The 21,891-nt window shown below is 36.2% G+C and overlaps 1 protein-coding gene across 1 annotated transcript in view; it reads left to right on the top strand.

Annotated features, from left to right (window-relative positions):
• LOC135227056 (deoxyribonuclease-2-alpha-like) overlaps window positions 1–21,219 on the top strand; it is an 86,454-nt gene extending 65,235 nt beyond the window's left edge. The window contains 4 exon segments of the mRNA XM_064266868.1: window positions 2,239–2,436; window positions 2,778–2,883; window positions 7,654–7,786; window positions 8,221–21,219. Coding sequence (XP_064122938.1) covers window positions 2,239–2,436; window positions 2,778–2,883; window positions 7,654–7,786; window positions 8,221–8,331 — 548 coding nt within the window. The 3' untranslated portion in view covers window positions 8,332–21,219.
• Window positions 21,220–21,891: the final 672 nt, after the last annotated feature.

Genomic DNA, 21,891 nt, shown 5'->3' on the forward strand with positions numbered 1-21,891 from the left:
TTTACTACCTCCACTTATACGTATGTACATATATTCTCTTTCTTTCATATGACTTTCCACTTTCTAACAGTTCAACTGAAGTTTTCCTCCAGTTACACCTTTCAGACCTTCTTATTGGTAATTTCCCTTTTGGTGGTCCCAGAGCTTGGCCTAAATTCGATATTCTTTTCTAAAAGAATGATAATGACAGTTTGCCCTTATGCATTCAAAGGTTAAACCTAAGAGCCTCACTATTTTACCCAAACTATTTTTTCAGCAAATATTTTTGTATTTATTGTTGAAGCAGAATGCTTTACATCTATTTTACCCAAACTATTTTTTCAGCAAATATTTTTGTATTTATTGTTGAAGCAGAATGCTTTACATCTATTTTATTTTACTTTTACTTTTATAGTGCTGTGTGATAAAAATAAAATTACTGAATGTCTCATGTACAGTATTTCAGCTTATATTACATATCTGTCATGGTAAACGCTCCATAGCAAAGAAACATATATTAAAGGAAAGGAAAATGTATCCTCTTCGAGTAGGTCTGCAGGAAGGAGGCATTCCCGCACGTGTTTGAGGTGTCTGTTCTCATGATTGTTTGAGAATACTTTGGTGTTTTGTGGAACTCCAGTTCCTACCGAGGGATGGTGATGTTCGCTGGTTATGCCCCACCCTTTCAGCCCTACCCCGAGATCGACGTATATATATATATATAGGACTGAGGAAGTAGAAAATCAGATCATCAGAGATGAGAGAAGAAGGAAGAGATGAAGGATAAAAGAGGAAGAGGATGCACGAGAGAGAGTGGGAATGGAAACAAATAACATAGTCAGAAAGAGAGAGAGAGAGAGATCCTGACGTTGAGTAACTCTTTCAGAGAAAAAACGTCCTACATGTGGTTTTGGGGAGTAACCTGCCCTTCAAGTTTCAAGACTAAGGCATTCCTTCCTGCTGTGCGAAGATAAGACCCGTCTGAAGTTTCTACTGTCCCCTTTTGTGAAGCCCTCGCTTCGAGTACTGATTTCAACAGCTGCAAAACTGTCCGGCAAGTTTTCATTGCCGCACTGTTTCCCCCTTTTTACATGTTGTGAGATTTAATTTTGTTATGTGAATAGGAGAAACCATTCTGTATTTTGTGAATAAGCTTGTAAATAAACTTCTGTTCTGTTTGAGTTTCTTTCTATATTCATATCCCGAGTTTCAATTGTTGGTGTTGAATCCTTTTTGTTTATTATAATGAAGAACCTGAATGGACTCACGATCCATAACAGTTGGCGACCTAGCCAGGATATTCAGCTCCATAACAAATTGAAACTCGGGATAGGAGTATGAAAGAAACTCAAACAGAACAGTTTATTTGCAAGCTTATTCACAAAGATAAATACAGAATGGTTTCTCCTATTTACATAAAATTAAATCTGACAATATGTAAAAAGGGGGAAAAAGTGTGGTAAAGAAATACTTGCTGGCCAGCTTTGCAGCTGTTGAAATCAGTGCTTGAAGTGAGGGCTTCACAAAAGGGGACAGTAGAAACTTCAGACTGCTTCTTATCCTCGCACAGCAGGAAGGAATGCCTTAGTCTTGAAACTTGAAGGGCGGGTTACTCCCCAAAACCACTTGTAGGATGTTTTTTCTCTGAAAGGGTTACTCAACGTCGGGATCTCTCTCTCTCTCTGATTACGGAATTTGTTTCTTTTCCCACTTTCTCTCGTGCGTCCATTTCCTCTCTTATCCTTCGTCTCTTCCTTCTTCTCTTATCTCTGATTATCTGATTTTCTACCTCCTCAGAGTCCTATACTACTTATATATACATCGATCTTGGGGTGGGGCTGAAAGGGTGGGTATAACCAGCGAACATCACCATCCCTCGGTAGGAACTTTTTAGAAGGCTCTCAATGAAATGTTACGTCATACTCAAAATGTGGCATTTCTAATGACGGCCGTGTGCTGGAGTTCCACAAAATACCATAGTATTCTCGAACAATCATGAGAACAGACGCCTCAAACACATGCGGGAATGCCTCCTTCCTGTAGACCTACTCGAAGGAGATACATTTTCCTTTCCTTTAATATATGTTTCTTCGCTATAGAGCGATTACCATGACAATAGCCTCTTCTAGCTTGTTACAGAGCTGAAGAAGGGCTGTTATTTGTTGTTAGGGTGACTTTTTGAATATAATGAATTGTCTTTGTAGTACTGTATTTAGGATACTAAAAAATATATTCAGCCATTTCTTGTGTAAATGACAGGTGGGCAGCTAATTCAGAATGAACCCTTCATATATGCATCCAGTATGCCAGCCTCTTTAATAGAGCGGTTCCCAACTTTGACAAAAGTCATCGATGGTGAGCATCCTGACTCCCTTCCATGGTACCGAATTACTCAGCTCAAATCTAAACAAGGGAAGACATTTACATCTTTTGCCAAGTACAGGAAATACGACCAGGGTAAGACATTTCTTTAGCTTAGTTTTCAGTTTCTCATGTTGAAGGAAGGTGATTTCCTTGTTCCTGTTAAAATTCCTTATATAAAAAAAACCATAGTAATTACTCTAGGTGATTTTTTTGTTTTTGCCATTTCTTATGAATCATAGTCTTGAATTAAGGATGTACTGTATACGTAGACTGTAAATGAAAGTTTTTACCGTATTAGATATTAACTTCCAGTGCCAAAGATAGTGTATTTTCTCATGAAAAATATTTGAAACATTATTTACTATTATTGCGTAGTAACATCCATTAAAAAATATTGATTATATCCTCATACATTTTTCCTTTCAAATTCACAGATTTATATGCTGGATTAGTAGCCCCAATTCTTGAAACTAACCTTGTTGTGGAAACTTGGAGGAATGGGCCGGATCCTCTTCCTCCTTCATGTAATTCTACTTACAAGTAAGTTCAATCATTTTATTATTTAAAGTATCCACCTGTAAAATTTTAATTGACCAGGAGTGTTTTCGAGGGAGAAATTCATTATGGACAAGTGTGGTTGTGGAGATATTTTCTGGTAAATTAGGCATTAGATCTGATTAATAACTTCATTAGACAACATTTGGTCTTCTGTGCCAGAGGTGAGGCAAGTTTCCTAGATTATTGGTCAGAATTTTTTATAGGCTGTTGCAAATGTTAAAATAGCTTAATACTCAGCTGAGTTATAAGCAATGGGTGTTATCAATTTTTTTTTAAAGAAAAATTTTATTACTCAAACATATGACTTATGATAAGTAACGTGAGTTCCTGCTTTCAACCCTGCCAGTATCTTGAAGCCTATGGGTCAGATGGCAAAATTGTATTTTCTTTCTGTTTTTCCTTAGAAGGACTGAAGCAAGTGGGACAATTTCATATTAAACAAAAGGATTAATTATAAATAGTATGTGTGAAAAAAAGTTATTCTCTAAAATGATACATAATGGCAGAAAAAAATGGCAAAAGTAATCATTTTGTTGACTCGGTGGCCTTGTTATTACTGATTGCAGGTTGAACAGGCACAGTATGTCATGTATCATTTTCAATATCCTTTTCAAGGATGGACCATGGGGATCAAGAGAATGCATTCTTCATATACAGTGACAAATATATGGTTTTGCCATTGGTTATCCAGGTTTTGCAAGAATGTGTTATTGTTCATATATGAAACAAACCTTCGGTCTTAACATTAGGATAAATACTCAGTGCCAGCTGGAAACCGGTAAAGTTTAAAATAATTGTGTACGCAAGGGACTATTGGCATCTGTGCTTGGTCATGAGACATGTGGAGCCACCCACATACCCCTCATTAACTCGTGACTCCGTTAGTTATTTTCTTACCGCCTTTAAGGGTATCGTCGGCCTGTAATTTTGGCGAAATTGGCTCTAATTCGTGAAAATGAGTTATCGTCATATTTCCATACATCTGGGTCCCAGCCATTACCACACGTAAGATAATATTGGTACGAAGCTTTTTAAATGGTTTAAAGTCCAATTTAAAGGCCACTTCCAAGTAGAGAATTAAAGGTCTTGTTAGGGGTGGTTTTACTATTTCATTTTCCATTCATTCTTTAAGTATTTGAGTTTCTTTTCATTGCATTTTGTTTCGTATGCCGTACAATATGTTTTCCTGATAGAGATGGCAACTCTTCCCATGACTGAATTACGAGAGCCACTTGTCTCTCAAGAGAATTCTTGTATTTTTTTTTGTGCAATCGTGTATTTGTTATTTTCAATCAATTGCAACACTTCCTCAGACTTTTAGACATCAATTGCGTATTATATATACTAGTAACATGCCAAAAAAGAAGTTTAGTAAACGAAGGGAAGCAAGTTCTCATAATATCAAAACTTATCTTGAAACTAAAAGTATAGAGAGCTAATGTAGCTTCTCACATGTCGCCACCTGCCATGTGTGCTGAAGAGATGCCAAATACTTCCTATTACGAAGCTCCGAGGGAAATCTATTATTCCCTTGCACAAATATATCAAGATGATGATGATGATGGCACCGACGACTTTGTTTTGAAGTTATCTGATGATGAGGAGGGGGAAGAGGAAAAGAATGAGCATTTTCAAGATGTAATTGCCGTCCCTGACGTAGCAGGTGATGTCCGTGTTTTATCAGGAGCCAACCTAAGGAGTTTTTTTATTGAGAAGTTATATGACTGAAAAAGAAGACGTTCTGAGTGTAAGCAATGATGGAGAAATAGTTTCATTACCCTTGAGAGCTCTAAAAGACGCTTTTAGTTCGACGTATTGCGGGCAGTGTGACAGCAATACATATAACACTTGAAATTGATAAAAACAGTTTTGATGTTGACTTGAAACTTAAGTGTAAGTGTGAGATGCCATCTGAAAGTGTGAAAACAGAAGATATCGGTGAAACAACAGCTTCATTTAAATATCAAAACATATTGCTGCAATGGAACATGATATCGGCTATGCACCAAGTTCATTGCTGCCTATAATGAGAAAAACGACAGGAGAAAACCTGAAAGGCCTTCAGATGAAAGAGAAGACCAGGAAACAAAGGTCTGCTATGCATTCAAGAAAGCAAAAGAAGCAAAGAACATCAAAAGGAGGATATGAATGAGGGGCTCATTAGCCTTCTAAAAACTTGGCAGCACAAGAGTAGAGTGGCGTTCTATGATAACCCCCCCAAAAATAAAATATAAACTAATTTCTTTAAGTGATAAATGTTTGTTTTTTGGGGGGGGGGGGGGGGGAGGGAATAAATATCTCTTATAAAAAAGAAGGAAACAGATGCCATGTAGGCTTTTCCAAGAAACTTTATATGCTTCTGAAAGCAAAATAAATGGTTAGCAAACTTTAACTGCGTTTTTCTCAAAACATACATTTTCTACATTCAAATTCTCAAAATTTTATTTACCAATATCTAATACATAATTTTAGGGGTTTTTTTTTATTGAATTTTTTAAAATATTTTTTTTTAAATAGCACACATCACATATTGGGTTTCTGAGTTTGCCGTTTTATTTGATAGGTATTACATTTTCTACTATTACTTTTTTCTTTAAATTGAATGATAAATGAGGAAGGAGACATACTTTGAAAAACAAATAAAAAATGCTATGTTTTAAAGAAAAATATTTGTTAAAAAAAGAGTTATTATTTAATTCACCTGAAATTTTGTGTGCATCTTTAGTCAAACTAGAGGTAACACCTGTGCAAGTTTGAACACCGTCACTCAAAATTAACCACCCAACCCCGCCGATACCCTTAAGTGAGAATGTGCATTGCTCCGTCCTTTTAAAGCCGGTTTAGTTTGCCCCTGTTGTTTTCAATTTGTTGTTTGGAATTCCTGGGTATGTGAACATGAAGCCTTCTCATGCTGCGAGACTTCCTGGATATCACAAGAAGCAGATAAACGCCCTGATATTTTCTTTGACGGTTTTGACGTCGGGGTACTCATCGTGTAGTAAGTCGTAGTCTCTGTAATTACATGTTTACATGTATGGTGATATACATTGGACTGGTGATTGGCTATGTGAATATCGCTTCACACTGAGTAATCTTCAGATTAATAAGGAGCAGTGAACTGGATGGGGCACATAAGAACTCCAATCTGATAAGTGAAAACATACTCTGTATCAGGGTAGACTTGACAGACTACCACCAGGCACATACATCAGTCACGTTACAGGAAACTGACCGTGGATGGGGGTCTTCCTCTGACCTTGGTAGAGTGGGAGTACTCAATAACCAGGGTTTTGACGTATACTCAAATGTAGTTAGGAACATCAGTTCCAATTTGCCCCAGAATCCGGGATAATGAGTCAATGCAGCACAGGTCATGATAACAGATACAGTTCTTAGTCATACTCAGTGCGGTGTGAGTATGTGTGAGAGACCTTCAGCAGGACCGGCTTTATCTTGTCAAAGTACTCTGTCATTATAGAAAGAACTACGTCACCTAGAACTTTAAGGTGGTAGACGTAAATGAACAGGCCAAACAGAGGCGATCGGTTAAGCCTACTCCTTGTTTTTCAAGTTGTACCAATGAGGTTATACAGAAGAGTAGGTCATCAGAGGAATATGGGCTGTCTGGCATTTTAGAACATATCTGTTAAAATGATCGTGACGGTTGGTCTGTGACTGTATCGAAGCTCAAAATTGATCAACGTTAAGGAGTCTGTTCATTGAAATTTGAGAGTGGGTTCTTTGTTATGAAAACCCACTTTCAATTTCCTGTATATTTATAAGGTTGCCCAGAGGTCCTTGAACACAATTTCCTTGGGTCCTTTGGTGGCTGCTCAACAAATGGTGTGTAACTCATCCAGTACCCCTGGCGGGTCAATTGGTATCTTGTCTAAGATGATGGTATGAATGTGCAATGGAGGAGTTAACTGTCCTCCTTCCTTTTCAAATTTCTGTCTCCTTCTTTACTTAGGGCAGTAAGAAGGGAGTACCGTCATAAGCTGAAATGGACAAGGTACAGGGGAGTGAAGTGGCCATACTGTTAGGGTTAGTATCAGTAAGATACCTATCAGTAGCAGGGCATTCCTCTGTTTAGCAAGGGGGAGAGGAATGATAACAAACCTACATGAGTGGATGGATTGGTTTGTTAGGTGAACAGGTCTTCTTATCTTCCTCGGACGCAATGAACTATGACATTGTGTAAAACCTAGAAGTCTGACTCTATAATATTCATACAGTATGTCTTGACTATACGTAATATTCATACAGTATGTCTTAGATTCGGAAATACTGGTCAATTGTTTCGTAGAATTCTAGTATTCAGAAAACTGATTAAAGGTGGCAAACTCCCAGTTGGTTAATAGTACTTACCTCCCACCAAGAGTAAGTCTAGTCTAATGTTAAGACCGAAGGTTTGTGTCGTATATGAACAAATGACAAATTTTTAACTAATTTGTATTTTTCATAACTTACAAACCTGAGGTCTTAACATACAAAGGCCCACCTCTAACCACCCCTCTATCAACTAACCTGGGTTGCAAGAATAACTAACGGGGTCACGAGTTAATGAGGGGTATGTGGGTGGCTCCACATGTCTCGTGACCAAGCACAGATGCCAATAGTCCCTTGCGTACACAATTATTTTAAACTTTACCGGTTTCCAGGTGGCGCTGAGTATTTATCCTAATGTTAAGACCTCAGGTTTGTAAGTTATGAAAAATACAAATTAGTTAAAAATTTGTCATTTTTCAACAGGGTAGAGAATGCTGAAAGTATTTTAGTGAGGGCTGCCTCTACAAGTTTCTCAACTCATAAAGATCACAGCAAATGGGCTGTTGCTGCTGAACCAGACCAACCTTATGTATGCATTGGTGACATTAATCGAATGGTAAGTTTTTGTGTTTGTTTTCTTGTGCCTGATATTTATATATTACATAATTATATTGTATGCTTGCCTTGTATTAGTTCACCATGAGTTAGGCAAATGGTTTAATTTTTTATTACGACAAGTAAGGCAAATGGTTTAAGTTTTCATTTTTACAAGTCTTGTTGCTTAAGACGTGAGGATTTTCTATAAATTTTGCATTAAATTCAGCTTTTTCATGTTTAGATAAAGGGAAGATAATATGTTGTTACTTTAAAAAAAGTAATTAGAGACTTACTGAATCCTGACAAGAGAAACTGTTTCAGGATGAAATATGATTGAGAGTAAAAATTCCTCAACAAAGTGAAATCTGTTAAATTAGTTTGAATGATTAGCAGTCCCTTTCTGTTTCCGGCAGAATAAAGTACAACAAAACAGTTATGCCTTTTACCTTTCAGGAGTCTCAGTTTCACCGAGCAGGAGGAACGGTATGTATGTGGAGTCTGAGCATCTGGCACAGGTTTCACAACCTAGTTCAAGAAGTAGACACCTGTCGTTCTGGAATTTAAGTTTGTTGTAGAATTATATTAGATCTAATACTGGAAAGTTGCAGTAATTTATGTCAGGTTTTTTCTTTGATCTGACCAGAGAATTGTAATGATGTAGTTGGCATTGCAGTACTGTAGTTATTAACAATAATGATTTTGCTAACTAACTGTCAGAAACATTTTTATTATATATGTAGTCTTTTTGGCATCCAAATTATATTGTTATGGGAAAATTAAGGGAGTCCACTAAAGTGAAATTGGTATATAATACTACCTTGCATTTGGAATATATATATGTTCAGACTTTTTTTATGATGAATTACAGCAACATAATTTTGATAATTATTTGTATATGACAGCATTTTCTGTTAAGTTTAATGAGAGAACACAATTTTTTGTATATGGTAGCATGTTTTTTTATTTTAATGTAAGAACAATTTTTTGTATATGACAGCATTATCTTTTAATTTTAATGTAATATCATAAAAATAATTTTAGTACTACATACTTGAAATTAGCTTATTGATAAGTTTTTGGTATTCATAAGAAAAGGGTTTATTAATTAAATTATCCCTTAACGGAACACCACCCTGAAAATAAATTCAGCTTTGAATATTTATGATGCAGTTTCATAAGTGTTCTCACATAAATCTGATTTATCTATTTCTCATTGATAACGTAGTTTAGTCTTAACATTTCATCGTGTCGTGTTGTTGTACGTAATGGTTGTTTAGATGTAGAAGTCAGTCATGTCATTCAGTAGAGTTAGACTTTGAATTTAAGCCATGTAGTGTTCATTGTAAATTTTATACATTGCCATGAGGTCTGTACAAACATCCCTGCACATATTGTGTTGATGCCATTCTTGTGTGGTGCTGTTTCAAATAATTATTTGTGTTATACACTTGCTCAGAGGTTTAACTTTTTAAATGGTTTAATGTAAGAAAGTATTGACTTTCCATATCAGTGGACATAAGTTTGCAATATTGCACGTGACAAACTTTCACAGAAATGTGGGGCTTCTCAATTTTTAATGCAGAATTCAATTTATAATGATCAAATTATATTAGATGGCAGTTTTTTGCAGTAGTATATTTATAATGAGAGAATGACTGGAAATTAGTTAGTTGCAAATTAACGCTGTAAATGTATTGTTGTATGGGTAATTTACTGTTTTCCAAAAATCAGAATTTTCTCCAAATTTAAAATTGAAGGTTAATGAGAATTTTGCTTTACCCCTGATGTTTGACATTTGTGGAAACTGCCTACAGTTTATGTCCTTTAAATAGTCTTTACTGTTGTTGGAATGTACTTCAAAATGTCAATGTAAGGTAGCTTTTCTGTAGTGGTAGATGGTGTATAGATTTCACTGAATTTATCCATGTTGTCGTAACACTTGACTACTGGTATTTTGATAATGAAAGTGCTGGAACACTTTCATCACTGTGTCAGGTTGTTATTTGAATGTTACTGATGAAATTTGCAAAAGATGAAAATATTGTTTGTTGGATGTTAATAAGATAACTTACTGTGGTTATTTTGAAATTTTTAAAGTGTTGAATTTATGGGCAGATTGATATATTACTGTTTAAATAACTGTTAGTGTGGCAACATTTATGAAAAATGTAATGTAGTATTTTTTCCCCCTACTGCCAAGCTGTGGTATTCTCATCCACTTATTTTTCTTCGCATAAGCTTTCTTCCCCTTTTTTTTTTGAGAGGTAGGTCTTCCTACTTTTTATTTTCTGGAGCTAGAAAGAGACATTGTGTCATCTGTCTCATTGGCCTTAGGGCATTGAAAAAATTTAAAACGTATTCAGTCACTCAACCAAGGTATTTGTAGAAAAATATAGTTTTACAGGACAGCTCAGGGATATTCAATACCAAAGTTTTTTGGCACAGGTTCCACAGAGTGAGAGTGGACTTGAAATAAAGGTAAATGGTCTGTTGACTACTAGTAAAAGTATAGTACGTATTCTTTCATAGTGAAGTACAGTACAGCTAATATGACTTTCTTTTCACTATGCTTTATAGTGTCATTGAGTTTAGAATACATATGGAACTTGAACACTGTATGTTTGACTGGTAAAGAATTGAAAATTAGGTGAGTGCTGAGTTTCTACTAAATGGCAATCAAAGTTTTCCATTGATTAGGTACTACTTGTCACTAGTGGGCACCCTCTGGCTTACCTATCAGGTTCATTGACCAGCATGCAAGGAAAAATGAATAAGTGAATAGAGATTGAGAGAGCAAAAATGACAACTTTTCCTCAGCATTCTTTGACATGATTATGTTGATTGAGTCCAATTTGGAGGTGGATACAAGAGACCATTCTAGGGACATGATGACCTTTGGAGTTCATGAGTGGATCATGATAGTTACAAGTAACAACCCACTGAGGAGTATTAGTAACTGACAAAGCAGTGAAAGAAGTGACTTCAGATAAAATATTCTTTAACATTAGCATCTGGTTGTGGTCATAGTCACTCACTTAGAATGAGCAAATAGAGAAGGAACAGCGGACACTCTTGGACTGTCTAAAGGCACTGTGGGTTCCAGGAAAGAATCAAGGTATGATTTAGGGGGACATGTTTTCATTACTCACATTCTAGATCTATTCAGTTGTGCTTCCTATACTATTCTAGTAAGGTATGGACAAACCAGTCCCTCCAGTTGTCAGTGGAGATCTTTGATTTTCTCTCAAGTGCAAACTTTGTTTGCTTAATTCCTGCCTTTTAAGGAGTAAATCTAGGTAAGAGGTACAGGAATGGAACATGGAAATTATTAAAAAAAATTTATTTTTATATGATATAAACACACTTGTTAGAATCTTTCAATGAAGATAGCTTCTGTATTTTTGCATGTTGGTTTATGAAAGCTATTGGCATTATAATTTGGGACATGAATGCATTAAAAAAAAATCAGAGTGACCATATATTGGATAAATATATTAACTGGCATTTTTTGTAATTAGAAATTTGAAAAAAAAATTATATAAAAGAAATAGTACTCTACCCAAGAAATATGAAAATTTATTTAAATGCTAAAATTAGATAGAAAAATATCCGAGTCGGAATAGGAATGAAATAATGCTCATTAATATGAACTGATCCTGCTGCTATAACATGGTAATTATTGATTTTTCAGAATACTATTGCTTGCAGTATTTTCTATATTATAGTGTTTTAAAAAATGTTATATATGTATATTGGAAAATTTAGAGGATCAGTAGTTCCTGATCTGAAATGCATGGTATTGTTAGTATTTTAGTGTACGTATTAAGGTTAATTTAAGAAAATGATAATGGTAGTTTTTATTTAAATCTGCATTGACAGATTTTAGTTTATTTAGCTGTTATTTTTATATCTTATTATAGACTGATTAGGTGGTACAATTTTGAATTGTCATTGCTAACGTAAGATATTACGTGGAATATTTGGCAGGACCTTAAAGAGGTATTTACTGAAAATAATTTATGTATATAAACATTATATGTGACAGAATATATTTTTTATAAATTGTGTTTTTGTTGTTATTTTTATATGTAGTTCTTGAAATTTTTGTCTGTTTTTACTTCATCAAAATACATATGTATGTTTTGTAAATTAAGTTTTCGTACTTGTTCATCTTGCTTTAAGGCAAGTATTTTATGAACAGTTATTTTTATAAGATAAAACATTATGCTCTCTTTTGTTCTCATGGAGCATGTGAACATTCCAATTGTTTTGGTGACTGGTTATGATGGAATATATCTCATGTTTTTACCAAATGACTAGTTTGTTGTATGTATTTTTAAATACCATACTGTAATTGTGAGTGTTACCTTCATATTTATCATTTTTCATTCTAATGTTTGTTAAATCATTTAGTGGTTTCATGCTCTTTGGCCATCCCTCGACATACCCCAGTTGAATATTATTGTAGCTCAGATATTATGCACTTTTCTGAATATACTGTATATATGATAAGTTTTCTTTCTTTGTGTAACACTAGACATTTGTAATTTTTGAGTGCACTGTGGTTTTGTTTGGAGGTGGGGGAGCATATTGAAGGAAGAGTATTAGCTGATGCTTTTAGTATATGTTTCACTAAATAATAAATAAAAATGCAAAGTACGTAGTGTTACATTGGTTGCACTGGTCCCTGAGTGAAATGAGGAGAGTTTGCTAGACTGAAAATTTAGAGTAGTCACATTTTAAGTGTTAGTTCCTGTGTTATTGCTTTTATTTTGGTGATAACATCCATTTAATTTGGCTGGAATGGGAGAGAATAGTCAGACTTGAGAAAAAGCATCTTGTTCTATTAGCTATATGGTGAAAGAATAGGACCCACAGGTCATAATGTTACATTTGGCATTAACCAATGTGTTACTACTTTGTCTCCCTGCTTAAGGAAGAACTCTGCTGGCATTTTGCTGCTGCTTTTTTGACTTCCTGGATCTTCCCAGAAGCTTGTCTGGTTGATCTTGGCATCTTCAGAGGTACAGTTACTTCAGGCTTGAGATTTTAAGTATGAACTAAGCATTGAAATGCTATTGCGCCTTTCCCACATCTTTCCTCCTCTTCCTCTGCTTTCACTTCTTCCTTTTCCAACCCCTTCCAGTCTCCAGACAAATGTAGGGACAGGAAGAAGCCCTAGAAGCCTTCTCCCTGTAGGAGGTCCCCTAAGAATTCCTGCAGGCACCATTCTTTGCAAAGGTGGATGACCAATCACCAGCATGAATTCCTCAAGAGATCAGACCTGGCCTGCTCATGTGTGCTTGCTATTGATCCTGTCTCTAGACTGTTCACTACAGTGCCAGAGGTTGCTAATCCTTCTTTCTTTCTTCCATGAGTTGTAGCGTGCATGTTGTGGCATTTGGCTATGTGGCAGCATTAGGGAAGGGAGTCGTGGGTAGTCTGTATTTTGAAATATTACAGACTTCCCTTCATGGGCACCCAGTTTTCCCTTGTCTCAATTACTGATACCCCCAGAATCACCTTTAAGCTCAGGTCTTGTCAGCAGAGGTAAGGGCCATGCTGAAAAAAGATACCCCAGAAGTCATGGATAATCAGTGTCCAGGCATCTATTTCCTTCAGAGGGGCTACTTATTTTTGTGGACCAGAAGGATGCATTTCCAGATAGTACCCATCCATTAGCACTGCAGAAAGTGTCTTTGCTTTGTTTGCAAAGGGACTGTCGTTCAGTTTAAGACCCTGTGCTTCAAATTGAACAGCCATTCAGGTTTGTGTGTGTTCTCCTTAGTTACAGTTAGTGCCCATTTTGTTCAAGATAAGTCTGTTGCGTTATCTTGAAAAATGGTTGATCTTGGTATCTTCAGAGGTACAGTTACTTCAGGCTTGAGATTGTTTTCACTCTTTTTGTCTTGATATGGGGATTGTGGTGAACTGGAAGAAGTCCAGTGTCCAGCTCAAATAGCAATTAAACTTGGGAAGGGTGATCAGTACAGTAGCAGTGGGTGTCTATCTTGTAGACTCAGATCAACAAAGCTAATGGTAGTTCCTGTCCTTGGCTTTGGCTAGTTATACCCTGTCACCAATTTTGAAGCTCATGTCCCACAGGCTCACATCACTGGTATATAAAGCAGCATTGATCCTTCAACTTGAACTCTTTATACATACAACATCCCAAAGCCAGGATATGAAAGGTGATCTGAAGTATTTAGTTGATAACAACAACCTCTCCATCTCCACCACCACCACCACCACCACCACCACCACCACCACCACCACCACCACTACTACCACCACTACTACCACTACCAATAGAGGTGCATCTTTTCTTGAAAGCTTTAAGGGGGCCGGCTGGAACCCCTATATATGGTGGTATAGGGCGAAAAATGCAAAGTCATGAAAAAATTCATGGAGCTTCATATGGCAATTGAGAATACGTATACGAAATATTTCGTCAAAATTCCTCTTACTTTCGTAGTTACAGGGTAATTAGTTAACGTAACTCAATAAGCCTAAAACATTGATCCGTACAAGAAAATGCAATATTTCTTCTATTATCGTAAATTTTGATCATTATTGTCAAAGAAATTGGGAGAAATGGCATCTATAGACATTCCCCAAGTCGAGAAGGAGACTTCAGGCTCAGTACCAAGTCCAGTCCTGATTTAGTGCGATCACAGACTTCAAGTAGTCTACACGTTCCATTTCACCTCTGACATTCGCCTGCGTTTATGTATGTTTATGTATGTTTCGGCAAGAATTCCATCATGCCAATGAGGAAAAGACAAGGAAAACATCTCGCTAACATACAGACGAAGAAAAATCGCTCAAGTATTATTACAGAATATCATATATATGCGTAGTTAGCGAAGAAAAATCGCTCAAGTATTATTACAGAATATCATAATATATGCGTAGTTAGTGAAGAGAGAGGGGTGGGTTGCGAAGTAAGGGTTGCTTAGTAACGCCCCCGTCTTGCTTGACAGCACACGTCACACTGTGCCCAAGGCTACGATATTTGAGCAAAGAGATCTTCATTTATGATAAATAACAAAGTTTTGGTTTTTAATACCCAAAATGGAATATGAAATTCATAATAATCATGATTTATTAAATTGTCTTTGTAAAAAAAAGAGTACGCCTTCGAGTTTCACCTCTTGGCATTCTCTTGCATTTACGTTTGTTTATCTTTGTTCCGGGCAAGAATTTCATCATGCCAAAGAGGAAAATACAAGGAAAACATCTCGCTAACATACAAAAGAAGAAAATTCGCTGTAATAAGCCGAGTTAGTGAAGGGGGGAGAGAGAATTGCGTAGGAAGGAGTGCCCCATCTTGCCTCAAGCAGTGCCCAGGCTGCGATATATGAGCAAAGGGATCATCATTTATGATTAAATTATGATAAATAAAATAGTTTTGGTTTATTAATACACAAAAAAGAAATATACATTCATAATGATCATTATTTATTAACATTGTCTTTATAGAAATACGAAGGAAAACTTTGAACGCCCGTATCTCAAAACTATACTTATTGACCTTCAAAATCTATCTTCTCACTTAGTTTTAAAGCTATAACATTGGAATTTGGTATATAACTCAAAAAGACATTATAGAACAATCAAATAGAGCCCTTTTTTCCAATTTTTGTTTCGTATTTTTTTTTATAAATTTTTTTCTCCTGATTTATAGGGTTTATTTTTTTACCATATTGAAAAATTCATATCTAGCAAAAAAATGACTTTTAGAAAAAAAAACTCTCCATTCGATTGGAGGTCTACATCAGGTCTATATATGGTAGTAATCCCAGGTCTTAATATTAAATATCAAGGGAGGAGATAGAATTTGAAAAATGGTTATTTTCGGGATAAATCGCCCTGGCGTCACAAAACCGGAGGTCAGAGGCGAAAATCATATGCGGTTTGGAGATGTCCCAAGTCACCTTATTAAGTGGTATGAATATCAAAGTCCTGTCCTTAAAAAAGGGCATTAGCCGGCCGGCCCCCTTTAAAGGTTGTTTGGGATATATGCCTGTAGTGCCTGGTAAGCTCTTCAGATGCTCAATTGGGTATCACTGTTTTAAAAATGCAGTTGGTGTTGCTGGTGTTGTGAGCATTCCAAGACAGATTGATTGTCACTCAGTGGTGTCCAGGAGCATGAGGGACACAATGTAGTGTCATACATCAACAGGCTTTTGGGGACAGTTCCTATCCCCATTGCAAGTTAGCTCAGTGTTCTGGTTAAACTGCTTGGCAATAATCTACAATTTGGCACATCAAGTGCATGAGTTGGTAGACTGCTAATCTGTCAAACTGCCTGCCAGATTTGGGCAGGAAAAATATCTTGGTGGACCAGATCAGTTGCAAGGTTGTAGGTTGTAGGCACCAAGTGGTCCTACATCTTAATTAGTGGAAAGGTTCTTCAAGTTTACGGAACACTTGTTCTTCAAGCTTTTGGGAACACTGTTGATCAACCTATCCATCAAAGGAATTTTAACTGGAATTTCCTGGTGTTCTCCTTTCTGGTGCCAGACCCAATCAACTTTGGTAGACACGCTTCAACTCTTCTGTGACCACCAAGATTCCTGTGCTATCTCACACCAAGAATCAGGGTAACCCTTGTTGGCCCCCAGTCATGTGGTACCCCAATCTGCTGGCTCTTCTGGTTAAGGCTCTAAGAGACATCTCTCCTTGGCATACTCCTCTTTGTCATCCCATTCTGCGTTGGTTGTGCCAGCGTTCAATGGTGTCTTGAGAGGGACATTTCTCCAGGAAGTCACTCTGCAGCTGATTTCCTTCTCTTCCTCTGCCGGGATTAACTCATATTTTTCTATGGTAAAGGGTTATCGTTCTACCCTGAAGCAGGTCTTTGATGAGAGGGCATGGATCTCTTCTTTCTTTAAGAGAATACTCTATGCTTATTATAAGCTTTGAACAGTCTTGTCCACCCTGTGAATTTAGGTCTTGAGAGTGGGTATAATTTTTGTTGTCCTCTGCAGTGTCTTGTAGGTTATTTTTCAGCTCCTGGGAAAGGCTTAAGATAAAGATCTTACTTGCAAGTCTGCTTGGTATATGAAGGGATGGAATTATTATATTTCATTCAGTTTTGAGGTTGTTGGGTTAAGTTGAAACCTTTGAGTTCACATGACACAAGATTTGAGAGCAAAACTATTCCATTCTTTTGAAACTTCTTAGGTGGAGATTGAGAAAAGGTTCCGAGAGATATTTGGTGTTGCATGGGCAATTGTTGACACTTTTTCATGTCCATTGGCAAGCTGAAAAAGAAAGTGAACAAAAATTCCATTTCCTCCCAGCTTTGTGAGGTAATCAAACAAGCATACCAGTCATCTAGCATGAGTGATGATTCGATACCCAGTGCAAAAGATCTCAGCATCCAGGGAGTTGCTTTGTTCTGTTTATTTAGGATGAGCCTGGTTTCTTGTATATTGATACCAGACATATTAAGAGGACAAACCTGATTCACCTGTTTCTACTTCAAGGACATCACCCTGAAGTCCTTGTATACCTTATTCTTTGGACCTTTGGTGACTTTTCAACATGCAGTATAGTTCCACAAGCTCCATTTGGACAGGAAGGTATGTCACCAAAAGGTTCATGGTAGGCTTTCAGCTTGTTTGAATGGGGAAATTTCAGAATTCTTTCCTCTCTCTTTCCTCCTTTAACTGTAAATAACCTGAAGTCATGTTTGTGTTGGTTTGGCTTTGTGTAGGTGGGTTATTTAACAGAGTTAATTGTCCAAAATCTACAACTGGAGGATGTAACTCCCCCCCCTTCAGTTGTAGATTATACTATAACATTGTTCATGTGCCAACAAACCTTCGGTCTTAACAATAGGATAATTTTCTAGCACTTAGCCAGATCCGGTTAAATCGCAGATGAAAAGCAAGGAATCTTGTGAGATCTGGCAACGCGTGCGTATATCGGGTGAAAACTGGTCAAGGACCATGCACCCACACTACTGCATTCAGTTTTTTTCTGAACTGCATGGGTGAGAACAATTGCAATGATATTACTATCTAACGAGCAGTATCTCCCATACCTACATAGAAGAGATTATCATCTTCATCATCATCATCATAAATTTTTATGTCTGACTTTTCCATTTTATATGGTTAGGTATAAAGTATCTCTCCACTCTTATCTGTTCTCCGTTCTTTTTGCCTGAATTCCTATCTGGTATAGGCAGTCCCCAGTTAATGGTGGGGGTTCTGTTCCTGGCTGAGCTCTGCTAACCAAAAATTGTCCATAACCGGATTGGTGCCGATAAACTGCTTACTGGCAATTTCTTGAGTCTGTCTGTATCCATTCTCATCACTGATCCAAACCATCTGAATCTTTGATATATACAATCCTTTTTGTGGCTTCTTGATACCACAGCTCTCCATTAATTTGTCTTTTGTATAGTCTTCCCACCATATTCTGACCATGAATCTAAACAATCTGTGGTCACAACTTTTCGTTTTCCTTGTCAGTGCTCAGGTTTATGCTGTGTAGAGTAATGCAGGTTTATATCTACGTACTGTAGTAGGTATTTTCTCCATCTGCTAGGGGATATTTTTATTTACCATGGAAGAGCCAGGGTTGATGTAAATCTTTCTGGAACAAGGTTCCGGCAGAAATACTCAGGCACCTTATCACCTAAGTTTATACCAGGCTGTATAGGAAATTACAAGTCATCCTCCCTTTTGCTCATGTAAACAACCAGACATTTCCAGAAGTTGATGGACAATCTTATCTGTCTCTGTATCAAACTTACTCAGACAGTATGGGGCATGGCAAGGTTAGTAACCTCTGAAGCTTTGTGAGACAATAGCTCCCACCTAATGAATGAGTCTCATAAATAAAAGTCAAATATTTATGTATATGCTTAATGTTGACAAATTGCAGTTACTATTTAAGATAGATTACATTTTCTTAGGGACTGTCTACCATATTTCAGAGTGTTGAAGATACAGGTACTCCAGCCTTGAAGATACATGGTGTGGTAAGTGCATTTGACTGTTTGAATGTGTTGAACTATCATGATATTGGCTGGTAGAGCTTATTTATTATTACGGTTTTTTAGTTTGTTTATTTTGAAAATACTTGTCTGTTGGCTTTCCAACCATAGTCTGTTGATATGGAAATCAATGTTTGTGACTGTGAATCTGTGTGGGTACCAGAGCAGGTGGAAGACCTAGAGTTACTTGGATAAGAATTGTGAGAAGAGAGGCTGGGGATGAGTAGAGATTTGTGAAGACAACACAGGAAAGCCTCTGAGTTTCAGAATTTCACAAGAGACCCTTTGCATCACAAGCCCTTAGAGCAAGTGATGATAATGTATAGTTTATAATTTTACTTGACCAACATTTATTATAACTTGCATTTTATATTCAGTTGTTCAGGTTTATAATATGTTACTCTGTCATGTCAGTTGGTAATATAATTGAAAATCTTCAAAATAATAGCATCATTTCCAACATAATGAGAACTGTGGCTATTTTATCATGGCTTCTGAACAAAATTTGTTGATAATTATAACAGTTTTAGTCTGGTATTGGGTAATGTTGATTTCGGTGTACATTTCACATTGAGTTATGCGAAGGAAATTTACTGGGAGCTTAATCTAGGCTACAGTTATAGTGTAGAATAAGGCAGTCCCCAGGTTACGATGGGTTTGGCTTACGACGTTCCGAGGTTAAGGCGCTTTTCAATTATATTCATCAGAAATTATTTCCAGGGTTACGATGCCTACGGCGCTGATTTGGCACAAGAAATATGACACCAAAAATGCAAAATAATCAATATTTAAAGGATTTTTTTATGAAAAATCCAAAATGCAGTTTACATAGTTTTGAATGCACCCAAACCATTAAAAGTAAGGTTTTCTTAGGATTTTTTATGATGTTCCGGCTTACAACGATTTTCAGGTTACAAAAAGTCTCAAGAACGGAACCCCCGTCGTAACCCGGGGACTGCCTGTAGTAGTTTGTCTAGTGTGACTGTGAAATCTTTTTGACTTCCAAAAATAAGCAAGGAGCAAGTTCATTCCTTTTCTCTGCTGATGTCTCCTAAATTTCAGGTGTATTGGTTTTATTTTGTATCTTTTCATTTCTTTTTATTTACCATCTTTCTGTCTCTCTGCAGGCTGATTTTCCTGTGGAATTCCTCTTGGGTTTATAATCTATTGACTGTATCCATAAGGGTTTTCAGCTGAAGATTTAAAGAAAGAAAGAAAATAGAAGACTGTTTTATTTGGACTAGTTGTCTGTTATACAGTATGTACCTGAATGTTGGTATTTATGGAGTATGTATAGCAATTTAATTCAGCAATTTAAAAAGATTAAGAGGCTTTTGAGGCATCACAAATTACAACGTCTTTTAGCAATATAAGTTGAATGTATGGTATTTTCTTTTGTGTTTTTGTTAGGAAATACTAATGTGAGACTTGTAACATGATCTTGTAACATTATCTCATGTAACAAAATTGTGGTTATTTTCTCCTGTTCTTCCAGTTTTAGAAATTTCTCAAGCCATATTTTGCCATTGTTATAATTATTAACATGTACCTTGTTAAACTGCAGGACTGTTATCATAATTATATTGTAATAATGATACACTTTACAGGAGAGCGATATTGCAGTTATAAAGTTATTTGTGTATAACTTAGTTTTATGGTATGTGAGTGGCAAAGCTAAACAGTGATAATGTATGCATATACATATACGTAGTGTTATTGTAAATTAGGAATGTTGATATTGCTTAATTTTCAGTAGTTGAGTACTTTAGTTATTAGTCTTGGGGTTGTCAACTTAAAATTTATAGAATTAGAATAGGCAGTCCTTGGTTATAAGGGGGGAACTCTGTTCCCAGCCGAGCACTGCTAACCAGAAATCACTAATAATTATGGTAATAAATGGCGGTTACAGCATCGTAACCACCAATAAACTACTTATTGGCACAAATAAACCGCTTACTGAAACCGATAAACTGCTTTACGATGCTGAAAATCACTTAGCATCACAGAAAATCTGGTTAGTGATGTCGTTAGCCAAGCACTGTAAAACCGGAGGACTGTCTGTATTGTAAATTAATTTACTTATCTAGAAAGAAAAGGGAAATATGGGAACAGAGACCTTTTTGGTCCTTTCTTATCACTCTTGTACAAAGACTTTCAGAGGAAGAATCCAGGTCAGCTGTTTAATCTGCACTGGTTGTAATTCTTCATGAGAAGTGTGTATAAGTAATATACGTAATGCAAATCCCTATACAGTAGTTTTCTTTTTCTCTGTTGTTTTATTCCTGTGTTTTTTTAGATTTGTGGAATATCATTATATCACAGCATCTTGCCAGCTATTTCTTTTGTTAAGAAGAAAAAGGCTTAGATAATAGCAGTGTAATGAATGATCAATGATATCTTATTCCATTATTGTTATGTGTAGTAAATAAAAATATAGTTTGAAAGAAATTGTGTCTTTTTTTCCATTTTTATTTAGAACAGTATTGTAGAGTATATTAGTTGCTGGGATAGTCAAATACTAGTTTTAAAAGTATTTTGATATAAACACTCTCAAGTTGAAACAATGCACTTGTATACTAACAACAGGTTAATTGGAGATTTGCATTTGTTACTTATCAGATATTAATTTAAAATGGGCTATGTAAGAATTAATTTGCATGCTTAGTGGTAATCCAAGTTACTTTAAGGTGACAGATGTTCATCTGCTTGTAGAAAGGTATGAACCATCAATATGGTTTTATAGTCTGAGCTCAAGAAACAGCCGTTCAATTGGTTGTCATATTATTTAGCTTTGTTGTGGTGTGCCAGTACTGTTCAGACAAAAAGCATGTTTAAGATTTATTTTGTGTTGAAATTATTTGGTTCACACTCTTAAGTTAATTTCTGTAAATATGTTAGGTATTGATGCTCCATAAATCCTTTGTAAAAATGAATAACAGGTAGGTATGGTTGTTCTAGACTCAAGGAAATTATGAGGCAGTCGTTGGAGTAGTTTATGCCGATATTTTTATTTGTAGACCTTGTTTTGAGTGGACCCCCTTGACGTAATGTCATGATATGTTACATTAGTTATAATAATAATGATAATGGGCACAATTTTCAGTGTCGAA

Source organism: Macrobrachium nipponense, chromosome 15, assembly GCF_015104395.2.
Source record: "Macrobrachium nipponense isolate FS-2020 chromosome 15, ASM1510439v2, whole genome shotgun sequence".
Lineage (NCBI taxonomy): Eukaryota > Metazoa > Arthropoda > Malacostraca > Decapoda > Palaemonidae > Macrobrachium > Macrobrachium nipponense.